Here is a 19,375-nt window from a genome sequence, read left to right on the forward strand (position 1 = left end):
CATCCTTAAATATCCAGACATTGCATTCACCACAGTGTCAGAGAAAATGCAGGAGATTCTGCCTGGAAGTTAAGGAGCAGCAAACACTTCCGGAGATTTAAAAAGAAGATGTATGGTGATTGATTAGAAAAAGTTCCATTTGTGTGGGCCACATGCAACACATGTCCTACTTAAAGGGGACTTTGCAGGGAGCTGAGTCCTGCATTAGTAGTTGGAGTTGAGAGGAAACATTAAATTATGTGTATGTGTATATAATTCTAAAGTTTCAAAGTATGTTCTTAAAGATGGCTGAGGCACATTAGATAATGATTTTTATGGTTTTAATACTATATAGACCAGGAAGAGACATTTTAAAGACACACTTTATTGTTGTTAACTATACAGCCTTAAAATTAAGTCTTGGGCATTGATGGATCTAGTCAGTGTATTCTGAGGAGAACCCACTCAGTTGACATCTGTTAACCTAAGAGTCACTGCTCCTTCCTGTGCTGCCTCACTTTTACATAGATGCCCTTTTTCTTCCACCTGAAGTTTACTTGTCATGTCTGTCTAACATTGTATGTGATAATATGGCAACAAATTATTAATAATTCTAGGTTCATTTGAACAAGGCCAACTCTTAGGTTTAACACAACCATGCAAACCCTCAGGATCTGTGATTTTTTTTTTTTTGGTGACTTGGCTGACACGTGCAAGTGAATGCTATCCTTGTGCAAGTCAGAACCAAGGCCTGAAGGTTAGCAGAGGATTAAGAAATGCCGGGAGCCTCTGTATCTGACGTCCCCTCCCCTCCCCTGCCCCCACCCCCCCAGCTGACCGTCCTCTCTGAGGAGCGGGCCGCGCTGCTGGAGCTCTGGGAGCTGCGACGGCAGCAGTACGAGCAGTGCATGGACCTGCAGCTCTTCTACCGCGACACAGAGCAGGTGGACAACTGGATGAGCAAGCAGGAGGTGAGTGGGGTGGGGGCCGGCCACCTGTGCGTGCTGCTCAGCTGGCCCGTTCTGTGCAGGTGCGGTTCTGTGTCACGTGGAGGGAGGGGTTGCCGGCTTCCATGGGCGCTGCCAGCACCATTCCTGTTGCTGAGACTGAAGGGCCCTTAGGAAAGGACCTGGTTTTTCAGAGGACTGTGATGATGTAAAGTTTTTTGTTAGATTTTCTTTTCCTTAGAACTTTGCATTTTGTGTGATCTAAATCTACTAGAGGCAACAAAAGCTGTTGAAGCAAAGTTTCAGTAGAGGGTAGAATGAGGTTTCATGCTCTTGCTGGATTGGTTTTAAGCAAATCTAGGACCTCTGGCTTCCAGGGGAGACCCGAGAGTTTCATGGCCATAGTCTCTCTTCCCCTGCTTTCTGTATTTTGGCCTCAGCAGCCTTTGCTTTCCAGCCCTGAGAGGGGAAGGGTGTCGAACATTATGTCAACACTGTGTTTCCTTCTGTAAGGCGTTCCTGTTGAACGAAGATCTGGGCGATTCCTTGGATAGTGTGGAAGCACTTCTCAAGAAGCACGAAGACTTTGAGAAGTCCCTCAGTGCCCAGGAGGAGAAGATCACAGTAAGACCCCTTCCTGGCCTCTGTGCCGGCACGTGACCCTTGGCATCAGCGGAGGTCTCTCTTTTTTTTTTTCAATTTTTGGAATGCTGAGGTTTTTTTTTTCCCATTTATTTTTATTAGTTGGATGCTAATTACTTTACATCATTACAGTAGTTTTTGTCATACATTGAAATGAATTAGCCATGGATTTACCAGCGGAGGTCTCTTGTTCTGAGAGGCTTCCAAGCAGAGTCAGAGAAGTCTCCGGGTGCTTACACTGTCACAGGGGTGGTCAACCACCTTGCTGGAGACACAGCACAGCTTCTAGAATGAAATTGTTCTCTTGTTGTAAACCTCCAGGTTGAGATTTCCTCCCTGTTAAAGTAGCTAAGAACTAAGGTAAGAGGTTTTTCCCCATTGAGCACTAATCTTGGAAGTAGGAATTGAGGACTTAGTGGTTACGATGCTCAGCTTCCACTGCAGGTGGTATGGATTCGATTCCTGGTCAGGGAACTAAGGTCCTTCATGCTATGTGGTTTGGCCAAAAAAAAAGAATTAGGAATTGAAAGGCTGTTAACCTGTGTCCAACGCTGTCAAATCCTGCCCTGATGTTAACTGCAGACAGTGTCTGCGGTCCTGAGTGAAGCTAGCATTACACTTGAGCCATCTGACGGAGGACATCAACTAAAAACTCAGAAGTTAAGGGATGAAGGTTGTCATAGCAAACCTCAGAGTGAAGTACTTGACATGGTCTAGAGCGTTTTGTGCTGTGTTCTGCACTCCCCTCCCCTCCGGGGGCCAAGCTGTGATGAGCCCTCACCAGTGACAGACCTTCTTCTTCCTCCTAGGCCTTAGATGAGTTTGCCACCAAGCTGATTCAAAACAACCACTACGCGATGGAAGACGTGGCCACCCGGCGAGACGCGGTAAGTGCACAACTTGCTCACTAGCCTCCTTTCCACCCGTGGGTGTCCCTCCCAAGGCAGGTCAGCTAGGGGTGAGAGTAGAGACTCACAGGGGCCCTTGCCTTCCAGCTGCTGAGCCGCCGCAACGCCCTGCATGAGAGAGCCATGTACCGCCGTGCCCAGCTCGCAGATTCCTTCCATCTGCAGCAATTTTTCCGTGACTCTGATGAGCTCAAGAGTTGGGTCAACGAGAAGATGAAAACTGCCACAGATGAAGCTTATAAAGTAAGATCCTGTTGGCAGTGCGATGTAGCCCTTGCTCAGTAAGCCAGACACTCTGCTCACAAATAAACATAGCTAAAGAAAGAGATTGGAAATTTCAAAAACACACTACTGGGTGTAAGCTGGCGGTTTCATACGTCCCCTGTGAAGATATGTGTGAGTGTAGTGCAGCGTAACTTGCTGTCCTCCGGTTTGAGAGAGAACCTCTTTCTTGGCAGGACCCATCCAACCTACAAGGAAAAGTGCAGAAGCACCAGGCCTTTGAGGCCGAGCTCTCGGCAAACCAGAGCCGCATCGATGCTCTGGAGAAAGCCGGGCAGAAGCTGATCGACGTTGACCACTATGCCAAGGACGAGGTGGCAGCTCGGATGAATGAGGTCATCAGTCTGTGGAAGAAGCTGCTGGAGGCCACCGAGCTGAAAGGTGAGGGCGGCGTGCACGGGGTTGTGGTGGGAGGTGTGGAGAGTTAAATGCTTGTCCCTGGTTCCCTGGTTTAGGTCCTTGGGCCTCCTGGGCAAGCTGCACCAGGTGACTGGGCGCTGGGGCTCACTTCCTGAGGGAGTCAGCTGCGTGGGTACCTAATGATGTGTAGGGTTGGTGGATGTGACTCTGTGTACTGGCCGGTGGGGCAGCCTGAGAGAGGAGAGGCTGATTTGGCCAGTGGGCTTGGTTGACTGGGGCCTCATCAGTGGAAGAGGTCAGCTCTGAGCCTAGGGCACCTAACCATTCATTAGCATTTAACCCATGGGGCTCATTTCCAGCTCCGCATCTGGAAGGCAGAGCCGAGCTTGCAGTTTTCCTTCACCTTGTGATAGACATGAAGCCGTCACTGAAACCCTGCCCCATTGTGGTCCTTCGGAGAGGTGCCGCTGTTTATGAGCAGCGCTGGCAGAAAGGTGATACTCTCTCACAGACTCGACCTTGCCCCCTTGACCAGGCATAAAGCTCCGTGAGGCTAACCAGCAGCAGCAGTTTAACCGCAACGTTGAGGACATCGAGCTGTGGCTGTACGAAGTGGAAGGTCATCTGGCCTCGGACGACTACGGCAAAGACCTCACCAATGTCCAGAACCTCCAGAAGAAGCATGCCCTGCTGGAGGCTGACGTGGCAGCACACCAGGTATGGGCCCTGGATGCAGATGTGGGGCCATGGGCGCCGGGGGGAGAGGGGCCGGTCAGCCAAGGCCAGTCGGTTCGGGGGGGGTGAAGTGTGTCGAGCCTTAGAGAATCGTGGTTGCACTACTTGCTTCTGTTCAGGTTGGCCTGCTTGCCCTTGGAGCTTCCTGGGAGCCCAAAATGGGGAAAGGACGGCTGGAAGCATACTCCAGGGTGTGGGGAGACAACTCTGTGTTATTTTCTCAGTGTGTGAGCAAACCACACCTGAGGTAATAACGTCAGCCAAGAAATGTCCAGAACCATCCTTGGGCAGCCCCAGACCAGGCTTTCAAGACCCTGTCCTTCCTGTCTCCAGGATCGCATCGATGGCATCACAATCCAGGCCCGTCAGTTCCAGGACGCGGGCCACTTTGATGCTGAAAACATCAAGAAGAAGCAGGAGGCCCTGGTAGCTCGCTACGAGGCACTCAAGGAGCCCATGGTTGCCCGAAAGCAGAAGCTGGCTGATTCCCTACGGTTGCAGCAGCTCTTCCGTGACGTTGAGGATGAAGAGACGTGGATTCGGGAGAAAGAACCCATTGCCGCCTCCACCAACAGAGGTCAGCCTGCTTCTGTCAGATGGAAGTCCAGTTAGGAACGGGTCTACCCTTACAGCAGGAGGGGGACCCATGTCCGAATGAGCAAAGTCAAGTTTCAGTTGAACTGGGTTTTTAAGTGAAACTGGGGAAAGCCGAGAGTGACGGGGGTTGACTTTTCTCTCGATGACTTGGGAGTGGTTCCTCTTTCAGGCAAAGATTTAATTGGAGTCCAGAACCTGCTAAAGAAACACCAAGCCCTACAAGCAGAAATTGCTGGCCACGAGCCCCGCATCAAAGCAGTCACACAGAAGGGGAATGCCATGGTGGAGGAGGGTGAGTGTTGTTGGGAGGTTGCTTCGTTCTCATTCCTCGTGGCACTCGCTGAGTGCATGAACCCGAGTCAGGCTGGGCTAGGGGTTGAAGACCATCCCCCCATCTCCTGACTGTGACCCTGACTAGTCTGTCACCTTTCTGAGCCTGAATTCCACCCCCCTCCCCCCCGCCAACTTCTCAACTTCTCCCACAGTTGAGAAGACTAAATGAGGTTAGTTTTGAGGAGCCGGAGACAGTGCCTGGCACTCATGAGTCTCCATGACAGAGGATCAGAGGGGCTGTTGGTTTTATTGTTTGTTTATGATGATATCACTAATGCCAACTAGGGCCGTCTGCTTAGAGTCTAGACAGACATCGTGGTCTGAGGAGATCTGTTAGAGGGTTGGAACTTGGGCCTCAAATAAAACTGGGACTATGAAGGGACCTGGCTCCCTGGACATAGTGTCACAGGGGCTGTGCGCGCTCAGAGGACCTTGTTTGTCCCCATGTTTCTCATTGTCCTCCTTCCCCTGCCACCCTACAGGCCATTTTGCCGCCGAGGACGTGAAGGCCAAGCTCCATGAGCTGAACCAGAAGTGGGAGTCACTGAAGTCCAAGGCCTCCCAGCGGCGGCAGGACCTGGAGGACTCGCTGCAGGCCCAGCAGTATTTCGCTGACGCCAACGAGGCCGAGTCCTGGATGCGGGAGAAGGAACCCATCGTGGGCAGCACTGACTATGGCAAAGATGAGGACTCGGCCGAGGTGATGCATACTGGGGATACCAGGCTCGGACTGGGTATGGTTAGGAGAACGACCACGTGTGCAAGGTGCAGTCTCATGGCTTTGAAGGTGTTTCAGCATCTCTTTCCACTTTTCTCTGTGGTAATTCTACTATGCTTACAAAACAGAAAAGGCAGCCTTGGCCTTTCACTGTTAGCCGTGACCATGTCTCCGTTCTTATTTCATTTTTTCTGCTTACATAAGTATACATAAGCACAATTTTTTGTTAGTCATCTTTTCTGAATGGAACTCTTAAATTTTATTCATGAAGGTCTAGGTATAGCTGTGTGCCTGCCTTTTCTTGCCTGTCTTCACATAAACCGTCAGAAGCTGAATATTGACCCGACCTAATAGGATTTGGAGAAGTAGGAAGCACGGAGGGTGGTGGGAAGGGGCTTCCTAGAGGAGAGTGGCGTGTGCCCAGCTGCCACTTAACCAGGAGTGTTCAATTCTAAGGATGGCTGGTGGATCACTGTATGTGTGATGATGTTCTTTATGACCCCTTGTCTGTTTCAACGGTCACATAATTAAGTATAGATGGAAAGCTCATAGAAAACATATTTTCTCTACATTATCAAATAAAGGGAGAGAGAGTGATCAAGTCACTGGCTAGCTAAACAGATTTCAGAGGGAGACGGCGTGTTGGGGAGGCAGGGGGGCAGCTCTGGCTCCTTGCTCAGGGTCGCTGTGTGTGACTTGGATTTCAGGCTCTGCTAAAGAAGCACGAGGCTTTGATGTCAGATCTCAGCGCCTATGGCAGCAGCATCCAGGCCCTGCGAGAGCAGGCCCAGTCGTGCCGGGTAAATGAGGCTTTTCCTGTCAGCAACTGCGAGATGCCAGGGGTTGGGTGGGGGCCAGGGAGCAGGGAGGCCAAAAGACCCAGATGCTGACAGCAGGTGGCATCGTCATAGGTGATGTTCTTTTATTTTTGTATTTTTAGCTGTTGGGTCTTCATTGCTTCGTGGGCTTTCTCTAGTTGCAGAAAGTGGGGCTACTCTTCCTTGTGGTGCACAGGCTTTAGGCCGTGTAGGCTCAGTAGTTGGGGTGCCCAGGCTCAACAGTTGAGTGCACAGGCTTAGTTTTTCCAAGGCATGTGGGATCTTCCTGGACCAAAGATCAAACTTGTGTCTCCTGCATTGGCAGGCAGATTCTTAACCACTGACCCACCAGGGAAGCCCCTGTAGGTGACTTCCCTGTGACCTTAAAGGTCCCAGACTGCTGGGCTTCCTGAATCAGATCTTCTTGGTAGCTTCAGAGAAGAACTGTCTCTAGCGTATGTTTGGTGAATGTGGGTCTCCTGCTGAGGTTGGGATCTACAGTGGCTGAGACGGCACTCCAGAGACATCCCGTAACTGTGTTTGCCCTTCCTTTGGATTTTTAGCAACAAGTGGCCCCCATGGATGACGAGACTGGGAAGGAGCTGGTCTTGGCGCTCTATGACTATCAGGAGAAGAGTCCCCGAGAGGTCACCATGAAGAAAGGAGACATTCTCACCTTACTCAACAGCACCAATAAGGCAAGCACAGAAGATGACTGAGGGTTGGTTTCCTTGTGTTGGGTGTCTTGGGAGTGTGTCTTTCCAGGATGAGGCTGGTTTAAAACTTGAAGTTACTAGAGTTTCCAGGTCAGTCTCCCATGTCATGTGGGTTTACTGTTTTGCCTGTGATTGAAATGACCACTCTGTTTCCATAAATACCTGAGAGCTAGGGTAGTGACTCTCATTCTCAAGGAGAGCTTTTTCATTATGGACCACTTCCAAGTGGAATTTTTTTCTCTTTTGAGCCAAAGTCTGCTTCTCTGTTGCTCGTACCTGTTCTAGACTGTGGGGCCACAGCAGAGGGTAGAAGACGGGCGTCAGTGTCACCCTGTAGGCTCCTTCCTCGTCTTCTCCAAGTTCAGTGCTGTCTGGTTCATCAGTCTTTCTTCCTTAATACATTCTGATTGACCGTGGCCTTGGAATGAGGCTATGAGCCTCCACGTGTCATCTGACGAGCCCTCCAAGATCCTGCCCCCTGTCTTGGTGTAGGCTGGAGAAGTGTTAGGCACCTGTTTTTCCCACCCCCTTGACTCACCTGTTTGTGGGTCTTTGAGGAAACCCTGGCCAGTGTCGTTCTGCTGACCTTAAACCTAAACTAACTGCCTGGTCTGACTCTGGTTTACTCAAGAGCAGCCTCGTCCAGTAGAACCTGTGGTGATGGCAGACTGTGTGTCTTTGTTGGCCCCACAGAAGCCACTAGTCATAGGTGATCACGAAGGGCTTCAGAGGCACCAGAGCAGCTGAGATTTCATTTAATTTCATGGAGTGTGGCTCGAGGCTGCCATGTTAGCACAATTCTGGAGCATCTGTACGAAGAGAAGGTGGCCTTCCTGCTCCAGTGAAGTCATGGCTCCCTCGCTCATGACCATCCCCATACACAGCAGGTTACAAGGGGACCAAAATTCCCGTCTTCACACCAGGTGACTTTGGCACCATCACGGGGCCCTCATGCCGTGACTGTAGCTCTTTTCCATGTGTGCACACATGTGTGCACAGGCCTCCTTGGGTTCTCCCTCCGTCAGGGGAGGAACTTGCAGTGAAAAGAGTCTCTTTCTGTGTAGGACTGGTGGAAAGTGGAAGTGAACGACCGGCAGGGCTTTGTGCCAGCCGCCTATGTGAAGAAGCTGGACCCCGCGCAGTCCGCCTCAAGGGAGAACCTCCTAGAGGAGCAGGGCAGCATCGCGCTGCGGCAGGAGCAGATCGACAACCAGTAAGGGCCTCGTGGGCGGTGGCGGCGGGCCGGCGGAGGGCTGCGTTGTGCGCGGCCAAGGTGGAGGCCGCCCTGAGCTGAGGCTCCAGGGTGAGGGCTGTCCTGGTGGCCGTCTGCGCTCAAAGGTGTACTCTTCCTCCCGCCCCCACAGCATAGCTTACTCACACAGCTCTGATCCCTGGAACCTACGATCCCTAACCCATCCATTTTTTTTCCGTCGGTTTGTTGTTTTCCCTGCATTTGCCAGTTGCTTTTCCTAAACAACATTTGCTAATTATCACCATCTGGATCTTTGCTCTCCAGTTCAGGAGGTGCTTTCTGAAAAGGGGTTTTTAGCTGTTCCTTATCCCTTGAGCTCTGTTCTCTGCCAAAGGCCACATAGAGTGTGTTTCTCTATCGTGGTTTTGTTCTCTGAGTGGAGTGTATTTTTTAGGAAACAGCTCTGCCCTCTTTCCTGTGGCTAAGCTCCCTTAAAGACCCATGTCCTTCTTTTAGGGCACAGCTTAACACCACTAATGAAATCTAAAGCTCTGGACACCTGGAAGATAGCCAGGAGGTACACTCTGATGAGAGGTTGGAATGGTAGAACTTTTTTGACCCTGTTTCTCCCTACAGAGGTCAGTTTTTCTACACTTACCAATGCCTTCTGTTACTGCTAAGAATGAGAGGTTTTGGCCTGGATCATAAATATGAGAGCAAAAAAGTGGACCAGATACCTGACTCCAGTTGAATGTCAGCCCTCAGGAAAACCTCTTGCTCGAGGCAGTTGCTGTACCCCTGGCCTGGCTCTTTGAAGTGACCAGTGTCTCTCGCCCAGGAACGTTTACTGCCTAAAGCATGGCAGACAGGAAAGCAAACGGGAACTGACGCTCTCGTGTCATTGGGTTTGATTTTCCTGCTCTTTCCTTACTGTGACTTCACTCCCGGCCTAGCCCGCTTCCAAGAGCTCTTGAATGACTCCGTCACTTCCCCCTTGAAGTGTCCACCGTCCCGGCCCCCGTCGGAGCTGCTGCCTCCACCCCGTGGATTAACCCACTAATCCGTGCATGCTTTTGCTGTGCCCCCCTGTGCAGGACGCGGGTAACTAAGGAGGCCGGCAGCGTGTCTCTGCGTATGAAACAGGTGGAAGAACTGTGAGTAGGCCGGAAGCCCTGCTGAGCACCACCCGCCGCCCCTGTCCATCCTCCCTGTCCCGCTTCTCTTGAAGGCGCTCACTGGTTGAGGAAGGCGAGGTGGCGGGAGGGCCCGTCTCTGGCAGCAGCTTTGGCTCACGAGGGAAGGGGTTCGGGTGAAGCCGTGTCAGCTGTGGCCGCTTCTCTCGTTGGTGCTTCTGTGCAGCTATGCGTTCAGAGCCTGGTCGGTTTGCCTCCTATTGGCTTTCGTGCTGGAGTAGCCACTGTCAGCAGACCGGGCGGCCGGTACCCTAGTGTCCCTCTGTCGGCAGGAAACCAAATGCCTCTTAAAAGTCTCTGGTTCTTGGTAACGCGTTCCTGTTTTATTTCACTTTGGGAAACTTAGATTCTATTCTAGACCTTTTTTTAACTTTCAACTCAGTTGTATTAAGTTTGCTATTTTCACATTTGCAAGGATACCAGGAATTCAGCCTTTTGTATTTTGGTTCCCAAGGGTTCGAGTGTTGTTGGATTCTTCATAAGAAATCAGCTAGCAAAATGTGCTTTACGTGATTTCTCTTTCCAAAGTGGCCAAAACTTCCTGAGAAATAAGTATATTAACATAGAAACAGTAGGAATTCCCTACTGTTCGAGAGATACTAACATCCTGAATGAGGCTGTGATAAAGCTCAGTGTACCTTCCCCCACCACCTGGGGGCTGCTGGCAGAATCATACGACAGGAGAACAGGCCCTCTGTATACACCGCGCCCAGCAAATCCATCTCTCATCTGGCAGCTGTAGTCGCATGGAGCCTGTGTTGTGCTGAACGCTTGGTTTTGGTCATTTGTGGTTGTGGTGTTGTCAGGGCACACGCGACCCTGAGGCCGCCCCCGCCACTCCATTGTGAACAGTGCAGTGTGTGCTTGTCCTGGAGGCTGTCCATGGGTCCTCGGGGCCTGCGTCTTCACCTGCTGTCTGATACTCTGCCACCATGGCATCATCCTTATCAACACACAGCCTTGGACCACCTCTCGGAGACACTGGTGGTCTGCCTCCATAGGAAGCTAACCCGCCTCCCTTCCCTCCCTCTTGTCACCCTCTTGAATTACTTCAGGTACCATTCTCTGCTGGAACTGGGAGAGAAGCGTAAAGGCATGTTGGAGAAGAGCTGTAAGAAGTTCATGTTGTTCCGTGAAGCGAATGAGCTACAGCAGTGGATCAATGAGAAAGAAGCGGCCCTGACAAGTGAGGAGGTCGGTGCGGACTTGGAGCAGGTTGAAGTGCTGCAGAAGAAGTTTGACGACTTCCAGAAGGTACGGGAGGTCTTAACAACTGAGCGGAAAATTGTTCAAAGATTTGGATCTCTTGACATTTGACTGTGGATTTCTGGAATGAAAATTACAGAGATTATATTCCTCTTGTCTCTGTAGCCATTTTTAAACAAGTTTAATCATAACTTTTCCTGCACCACTTTAGTTCTGAGAAGATATCAATACGTGCAGTTTTCTCTACATGTTGTTTTAAGAACTTTCCTAATCTGTCATACAAAAATGTGTAAAAGTAGTTTTTCTATTTAGGGTTAAATTCACATAACATTGGGCTTCTCTAGTGGCTCAGTTGGTAAAGAATGTGTCTGCAACACAGGAGACCCAGGTTCAATCCCTGAGTTAGGAAGATCCCCTGGAGAAGGGAATGACTACCCACTCCAGTATTCTTTCTTGGAGAATCCCATGGGTAGAGGAGCCTGGTGGGCTACAGTCCATGGTATCGCAAAGAGGCAGACATGACTGAGCGACTTTCACGTAACATACAGTTAACTATTTTAAAGGGTATAGTTCAAAACATTTGGTTCATTTACAGTGTTCTATTACCGTCACTTCTGTTTCCAAAACATTATCATTTTGAAGGGAGACCACAGACCCATGAAGCAGCCTCTCCTTACCCCCTTCCCCGCCTCCACACCAGCACCTGGCAAACACCAAGCTGCTTTTTGTCTTTGCATGTATGTATCCTGGACATTTCATGTAAATGGAATCAAGTGTTATGTTACTTTGTGACTAAGGGCTTCACAGAGGGTTTTGAAAGTCCTGTCATTATAGATGGATCAGTGATCTTTTAGTGTTTATTGGCTAATGTTCCGTGGTGTGTATATATATACATCTTGTGTATCCATTCCTCCAGTTTAAAAATACTCTTGTGGGACTTCCCTGGCCAGCCAGTGGTTAAGACTGTGCTTCCAGTGCAGGGGGTACGGGTTTGATCCCTGATCAGCAACATTCCAGATGCCTGCATACTGTGGCCAAGAAGCACATATATATTCTTATGACCAATTCAGTTGGATGGGGGAGTGCCTCGCTCCTGTAGTGGCAAACTTTAAAATTTCATCACATTTTTAACATGCATCCTCTCCCCCACAAAGGAAGGTTTTAAAAAAATTCTCCAATCAGAATAGTTTTTCATTAACTACAGTTAGTTTAGTAAGTAAGAGACAGGCTATTTCTAATGCCATGTGGTTTTCTTAACTTCCTCAATAGCAGCAAGCAGGATTTTCTGATTTAGGTCACTGTAAAGGAGTAGAAAAACTCCTTATGGGATACCTGTCAGACAGAAATTTATGGATTCAGGCCATAGTTCATGAGTATCTGTGGTCCTCCTTTGGATTGCTGTTGTGAGTTTTAGACATTGTCTTTGTTCTTTGAAGGATCTCAAGGCCAATGAGTCACGGCTGAAGGACATTAACAAGGTGGCTGAAGACCTGGAGTCGGAAGGTCTGATGGCGGAGGAGGTGCAGGCCGTGCAGCAGCAGGTGGGGGTCTGGCTCCTGCGTGGAGCCTGCTTGGGAGCAGCTTGGCTCCCCCGCAGCCTGTGTTGTAGCCCAGCTCGCTGCCCCATGGTGCACAGTGTGGCCAGGGTGCAGGTTCTCCATGTGACCTGCACTATCTTGTTTACCTTCGACGGGAGGGAAAAACAGGTCTCCTTCTTAGGCCCCTTAAGTATCATGGCAGTTGTTGAATCTTTCTTTAGGCCTTAACTGGTAATAAATTCATGTAGTTCCTTAAATAAATGAAAGGTTCTGTGTAGAAACACTTGGTCACCCTGTAGACTTTAATAGTTCCTCTGGCCAGTCACCTTGCCTGTCTCTCTGTAATCTCTCCCACGCCTCCAGTTTGACTTGACAGCGGTAGGTGTTACTGATGTTTCCTCTAATAACGTGATTGTTTTGTTTTCTGCTTGTAGGAGGTGTATGGTGCGATGCCCAGGGTAAGTGTCAGTTGCCCCATCTATAACTTGAACTTGAGGATTAACTTTTGGGAAGAGTATACAGTCAAGAGTCCCATAAAGATTTCTGTTCTTGAACCTCAAGAGATGCGTTTTATGTGTAAAAGCCTGTGCAAAAGAAATACGTTGATTTCTGTTTGTCATTCTCCAAAAACCAAAAACTTTTTCTCTGTCCAGTTTCTTAGAACTTTCCCCCCAGCAGTTACTTAGGTTTATTTATCCCTTTTCAAAGAATCCTCTGAGAATGATAAAAAGAGAAGCTGGAAATTTTATTAAATTTCCTCATTCTCTCCATTTCTCCTACTGCATTTTTAAAAAAGGCTTTTTCACTCCCGTTTGATTGCTTCATTTCCCTCAGCCAGTCCTGCAGTTTGCTGCCAGCCAGTGATAAGTTCTGACTCGCAGTGGGGAACACTGTTCTGATTTCTCTGAACCTCCCATCGTTCAGAGGAAAAGCTGATGCAGCTTTGTTTTGTGCTCAGTTTATTGGCTCCCTAAACTCGTCCCTTTTTCTTTGAATAGGATGAACCTGATTCTAAGACAGCCTCCCCATGGAAGGTAAGAGTTTCTTTGCAAATATGTTAATACCAAAGGTTTTCTAGGACCGGAAATGCTTTGTGTCCTTTTCTAGTGTGCCTGTTTCTTAGTAGTTAGGCTTGTCTGACTGGGCCTGTGGTCATTTCTGGCCTTGTGTGGCCTGGTGTCTTTCTGACCCTGGTGTTAACATTCTTTGAATCGGTCATGTCTTGAAATGTGATGCTTAATAACACAGAAGCAGCATGTCTTCCTGCAGATGCTCAGCACAAGTTCAGGTAGGGGTCGAGTTTGTCACACACTGTCTCTGCCAGAATGTACAGTTGGCCATCCGTGCTTGGATTCAACCAACCAGCAATTGAAAATGCTGTCATTCGATCCATGGTTGGTTGAATCCAAGGATTCAGAACCTGAGCATACAGGGTGCCAGCTCTGAGGGACTTGAGCATCCATGGATTGTAGTACCTCGGGGAAGGGGGAGGGTCCTGGGACCCTTCCCCCCTTAAGTACCAAGGATATGAGGATGGCTGCACTTTGCAGAGGTCGCACTGCATAGTGAGGCATGGTCCCACCAGTAGGACTGCAGCCCAAAAGGAAATGACATGAAGATTAAAAGGGGAGGAGACTTTCTTCTCAACATCCGCCTGACTGCTCTTTCCAGGTGCCTAAGAAAGGCTTTGATGGAAAGTCCACGTCCTGAGGAGAGATGTTTACAAGCTGCAGTAGACATTGTTCCACAGAGACTGGGATGGTGCTTAGCCAAGGTGGACATAATTGACCAGCAGGACCAGGGAGCTTTCTCATGTGTAGTGCTAATAGCCATGATTATGGAACTAGCTGCTCAATGCCAATTGGAGCATCTTTCCTCCTGACTCAGCTCTTCAGGAATATGTCCCTTAAGTTATAGACAGGCTGGACAAAGCAGGTTTCTTCATGAAGTCATACCTTCCTAAAATATAAAGAAAGCATGAAAACCTAAAAACAGCCTTTTACACCAGTCCCTAGTTTGGTACTTCCCAGCCCTATCACCTGGCTTGTCGTGGGGACCTAGGTTGAAAGGGATTTGTTTCTTTGGCCTTCTTATCTCTCCAGGCTCTGACCATTCTGCTTATTAAATAGACTGCAAATTGCTTGGAAAGATGCATGTTTCATTTTATTCCACTTTCTTCTTTTTTCTCTGTCTTAATTTCCTTACATAACAAAATTTAATCACTGGTGTCATGAATGGGCAGCATCCTTAGCTATCTGACATCTGGCAGAGTTTGCCAGAGTTTTTCTGGTAACAAATATTTTTTCAGAAATACATGTCAGATGACTTGATAAACACCAGTACTTCCTGATTCTGAAAAGAATGAGAAACAATGGGTGTCTGCTTTCTGACCCCTGTACACACCCACATTGGTTGAAAACATCATCTGGGTGTGTCCCTGGAACATTTGAGGAGCCCGACTTCCCTGCATACACACTGGGCTCCTTCTTTTTGTTACGTACTTGAGGATTAGAGGCCTCACATGCCTGCCAAGTAGGGTTTCTTTCTGCTTAAACCAGGTAGGCTCTGAGAGCCCAAGGAGCATGATTTTTAAAAGTGACGTTGATGAGAGGAAGCTAATTCATCAGTGTCTTCTTTCTCATCCAGTAAGGTGGTTGTTTCCCTTAGCTCAAGGGGCCACTGTTAGAAGGAGCAATGATCCAGTAACCATAAATAGAAATGAAATTATTGGTGCACTTGAGTGTTTAAATAGTCTCAGCTGCCAGCATTTCTTACATTGTGTTTTCTGGACTCTTTTCCTGTAGTAGGTATAAGAAAAAGACACCAGTCAGTAGTCTTTGAGCCTCTTTTTTCTGTCCAGTCAGCTGTTTTAATTGTGGTTTCCACTGTTCTTTCACTGTTTTGTAAAATTAATCATGGAGTTGGATGTGATTGTGCACTTGGGTTTCGGCCTGACTTTTTCCTTGTTGGTGGTACTTTCTTGCTGCTTTGTTCAGAAATTTGACTTTATTCTTTTACAATCATTTGGTGGACAATTGGGCCCTAATTAATGGCACTTGTAATCAGCAGACACGTGATTAGTTTGCTCTTCTGCTTCCCTCCCTACATAGTCTGCTCGCCTGATGGTTCACACCGTGGCCACCTTTAATTCCATCAAGGTAAGACACCAGAGCAGCTTCCCTGGTCTTCCCTGGTCTCCTTCCCATGTCCTGCTCCCATCTTCAGCAAGGCTCTTGTCCTCATGAGTTGTGTGAGCTATAGCAGTTGTCACTCTCCTGGCTCCAAGGGTGTCCTGGTCATTGTTACTCTCTGTGCGGCAGGAGCTGTGATCGGCTCACCCAGTCCTGCCAGTGCCTCCAGGAGGGCTGGGAACTGTGGGGTGCGTGTTATCCGGAAGACAGTGAAGGCCTTTCCTGACTCCTTTTTGGGCCCCAGGCCAGTTTGTCTTCTGAGGACAGTGTCCTGCAGCCACGCTGTGCTCAGGCCACTTCCCTCCCCCCACCACTGGTGGTGCCACCAAGATCAGTCTGGGGCGGCAGACGTGGGGCTCTGTCCACTTGGCAGTTGTTCTAAAGCTGATGCTGTGAGGCAGGCACCAGGCTAGGCGCTGAGATGAGGACAGATCAGCCTCCTCTCTCCTGCTGCTTCCACAGCCATTCTAAGCCGGGTGCTGGCGGAGTGTTTGCACCGTGGGGTCTGGCGAGCTGTGGCCAGATCTGACTTTCTGGACTCTGGCTATCGCGGTGTGCTCACTGATTGAACTGGGAAGGTCGGAACCAGGAAGTCCTTGGTGCCCCAGGCTTTCTTTTCTTATGAAGCCACCAGGCCTCTGGTTCTGCCCTTTTCCTGGAGTCGGGTGTGGGCTGACGCCTCATGTCCTCCGGTAGGAGCTCAATGAGCGCTGGCGGTCCCTGCAGCAGCTGGCTGAGGAGCGGAGCCAACTCCTGGGCAGCGCCCATGAAGTGCAGAGGTTCCACAGGTGAGGGGTGGCTCCACGGGCAGGAGTGGTCCTGTGGCAGTGGGGGGTAGGGGGGCAGACTCCACAGGTGAGGGGCAGCCCAGGCTGGCAGGAGAAGGAGCCAGTGACAATCAGGTTCGCCTCGGCTGGATCTTGTCCGTGCTGGTGCTCTGGCACTTGATGGATGCTCAGTCAGGACTGCTGAGCGGGTGGACATGTGCTCCATGCCATTTACAGCTCAGTTGGTGGGCCACTAACACGTGCCAGTGAAACACACCAGGGTCAAGGCAGCCAAACCCTGCACTCATGAATGTGAACGTGTGTCTTACTTACAGAGATGCTGACGAAACCAAAGAGTGGATCGAAGAGAAGAACCAAGCTCTAAACACAGACAACTATGGCCACGACCTGGCCAGTGTCCAGGCCCTGCAGCGCAAGCATGAGGGCTTCGAGAGGGACCTTGCGGCCCTTGGCGACAAGGTGAGAGGCGGCAGACGAACGCGGAGCCGGCTTCCCTCGATTCTGCTGGAGGCGCCACGCTCCCCCCTTCCCCATCTCTCACCTCTTTCTTCCCCAGGTGAACTCGCTCGGGGAGACAGCCGAGCGCCTGATCCAGTCCCACCCCGAGTCCGCAGAGGACCTGCAGGAGAAGTGCACCGAGCTCAACCAGGCATGGAGCAGCCTGGGCAAGCGTGCCGACCAGCGCAAGGCCAAGCTGGGGGACTCCCACGACCTGCAGCGCTTCCTCAGCGACTTCCGGTGAGAAGCAAGCTCGGGCCAAAGGCCTTTCTAGCTGGATGAAACGCATGCGTAGGCTAAACACGTCTCAGGTTTGATCCTGGGAATTCCTTGGTGGTCCAGTGGTTAGGACCTGGTGCTTTCACTGGTGAGGGCCCAGGTTCAATTCCTGGTCAGGAACTGAGATCCTGGAAGCTGCAGAATGTGGCCAGGAAAGAAAAAAGGTTTCATCCTAAAGAAAGGCATTTGTATTTGAAGCTGTAGGAGACTACCACAGCTACTGTCTATGTTAGCTCCTGTTATTTTGTAGAGTGAAAGATCTTATATACCTGTTTGTTCTTTCTCTGAGGAATTCTTGATTTTTTTGTTATTAATTCAGTAAGACAAGAGGCTTCGAAATACTTTACTCAGAGCTCTAGTCCCATTCAATAGATTAATCCCAAATAACTTTCTGAGGCAAGACTTAGGGAGTCCTCTCTTTTCCTGGGCAGAAGGCCCACTTGCCAGGGAATGTAACAGCCATTCCTCTGTGGCTCTGGTTTCTAGGGACCTCATGTCTTGGATCAATGGCATCCGAGGTCTGGTGTCCTCAGATGAGCTAGCCAAGGATGTCACCGGAGCTGAGGCCCTGCTGGAGCGACACCAGGTAGGTCGGCCTGCTGAGCAACGAATACGTGGTGACCCTGCCAGGCCAGGAGGACTTCAGTGGTTGACGTGAGAGTGGGCAGCTCATCCTGCCAGTTACCTTAATCCCTCCCCTCCTCTTGGCAGGAACACCGCACAGAAATTGATGCCAGAGCTGGCACTTTCCAGGCATTCGAGCAGTTTGGGCAGCAGCTGTTGGCTCATGGGCACTACGCCAGCCCCGAGATCAAAGAGAAGCTCGATGTTCTAGACCAGGAGCGCGCAGACCTGGAGAAGGCCTGGGTCCAGCGCAGGATGATGCTGGATCAGTGCCTTGAATTGCAGGTACCTGCGCTGAATGGTAGCTTCCTGTTTGCCACAGGGTTTCAGGCCAGGTGTTTTGTGCCAGAGGCTCCTTGTCTCCTCACCTCCCTCTCCCCATCTTTAGCTGTTTCATCGGGACTGCGAGCAGGCCGAGAACTGGATGGCTGCCCGGGAGGCCTTCCTGAACACAGAAGACAAAGGGGACTCGCTAGACAGTGTGGAGGCTCTGATCAAAAAACATGAGGACTTTGACAAAGCAATTAATGTCCAGGTAGGGGCTTCCCCAGTGGCTCGGTGGTAAAGAATCCACCTGCTGTGCAGGAGACTGGTTTGACCCCTGGGTTGGGAAGATCCTCCAGAGGAGGAAATGGCAACCCACTGCAGTATTCTTGTCTGGAAAATCCCACGGACAGAGGGGTCTGGTGGGCTACAGTCATGGGATCGTAAAGAGTCAGATATGACTGAGCAACTAACAAGAAAAACAAGGCCTTTATACCTTAGGTCCTAAATCTGGGTGTTCCCAGATTGATGTCTTCTCTCTCTGTTGGCATATTCTCCTTTTCCGCTGTCAGTGATTAGAACAAAAGATAGTTTCTGTTTGCTTATTAAGTCAGCTGGAGAGCTTTGGCAATTTCCTTGGATTAGAATACTTGGTAGTGGGAATTCCCTGGTGGCGCAGTGGATAGTAATCTGCCTGTGAATGCAGAGGATGCAGGTTCACTCCCTGGTCTGGAAGATTCTTCATGCCGTGGAGCAGCTAACCCACGAGTTGGAATTACTGAGCTTATGGCCTATGTGCCACAGTTGCTGAAGCCCGAGCGCCTAGAGTCTTGTGCTCGCAACAAGAGAAGTGACTGCAATGAGAAGCCCACACACAACTAGAGGCAATGCACATGCAGCAACAAAGACCCAGCACAGCCAAAAGAAATACATGAATAAAGTACTTGGTGTTGACTACACAGGAAGCAGTGTCGTCTCCACTGGGTCCAGTACAAACCTGTGCAGTTTAGAAAAAGTGACATACGTAAATAGTTTTTTTAAACTTTATATATAAATTCTGGCATTTTAAAGATTTTGATAACAGATGCCACAAGGGAAAATTTTTTATAGTGAAAGGGAAGAAAAACAAATTTATGGATAGGTAAGTGCATATAAGAACATGAACCAGAAAGTTTTAAAAGTCTTTGGCTTATAAACCATTTTGTTGAAAATCTGATGATCTTTTTCTGTGAAGCCTAAATTTTTTTGGCCACTCCTTGAGTCATGTAGGATCTTAGTTCCCCTACCAGGGGTTGAACCTGTGCCCTTTGCATTGGAAGCATAGAGTCTTAACCACAGGACCGCCTGGAAATTAATTCCCTGTGAAGCCCAGTTTCCCTTCTCCAGTGGACTACGTTTCATATGTGATGAAGCCTAGTTTCATTTGTGATGTCTGCTGGTGTTCAAACCTCGGCCCCACTCCAGTGTGACCTGGCACCTTCTTAAGTTAAACTCTACTCTGATAATGATTGAAATCAAGCTTTCCTCTGGCTTTTTACACTCCTGCTTCTAAAGTGTCGGTGTATTC

The 19,375-nt window shown here is 49.5% G+C and overlaps 1 protein-coding gene across 10 annotated transcripts in view; it reads left to right on the forward strand.

The window, feature by feature from the left end:
• Positions 1-19,375, forward strand: part of SPTAN1 (spectrin alpha, non-erythrocytic 1) — a 60,588-nt gene that overhangs the window by 21,023 nt on the left and 20,190 nt on the right. For 6 of the 10 annotated variants that reach the window (XM_070453976.1, XM_070454002.1, XM_020874885.2 and 3 more), the window contains 24 exons: positions 813-950; positions 1,440-1,550; positions 2,378-2,455; positions 2,564-2,719; positions 2,935-3,139; positions 3,654-3,835; positions 4,187-4,430; positions 4,620-4,742; positions 5,266-5,483; positions 6,209-6,301; positions 6,883-7,017; positions 8,100-8,248; positions 9,322-9,381; positions 10,476-10,674; positions 12,063-12,167; positions 12,599-12,622; positions 13,163-13,198; positions 15,275-15,322; positions 16,052-16,143; positions 16,458-16,602; positions 16,700-16,881; positions 17,407-17,506; positions 17,632-17,829; positions 17,933-18,079. In XM_070453976.1, the coding sequence (XP_070310077.1) occupies positions 813-950; positions 1,440-1,550; positions 2,378-2,455; positions 2,564-2,719; positions 2,935-3,139; positions 3,654-3,835; positions 4,187-4,430; positions 4,620-4,742; positions 5,266-5,483; positions 6,209-6,301; positions 6,883-7,017; positions 8,100-8,248; positions 9,322-9,381; positions 10,476-10,674; positions 12,063-12,167; positions 12,599-12,622; positions 13,163-13,198; positions 15,275-15,322; positions 16,052-16,143; positions 16,458-16,602; positions 16,700-16,881; positions 17,407-17,506; positions 17,632-17,829; positions 17,933-18,079 (3,168 nt within the window). The remainder of the gene's footprint in view (positions 1-812; positions 951-1,439; positions 1,551-2,377; positions 2,456-2,563; positions 2,720-2,934; positions 3,140-3,653; positions 3,836-4,186; positions 4,431-4,619; positions 4,743-5,265; positions 5,484-6,208; positions 6,302-6,882; positions 7,018-8,099; positions 8,249-9,321; positions 9,382-10,475; positions 10,675-12,062; positions 12,168-12,598; positions 12,623-13,162; positions 13,199-15,274; positions 15,323-16,051; positions 16,144-16,457; positions 16,603-16,699; positions 16,882-17,406; positions 17,507-17,631; positions 17,830-17,932; positions 18,080-19,375) is intronic. The other 4 variants (XM_070453996.1, XM_070454014.1, XM_070454019.1 and 1 more) reach the window with 2 other exon arrangements.

Source organism: Odocoileus virginianus, chromosome 2 (genome assembly GCF_023699985.2).
Source record: "Odocoileus virginianus isolate 20LAN1187 ecotype Illinois chromosome 2, Ovbor_1.2, whole genome shotgun sequence".
In the NCBI taxonomy this organism is placed as follows: Eukaryota; Metazoa; Chordata; class Mammalia; order Artiodactyla; family Cervidae; genus Odocoileus; species Odocoileus virginianus.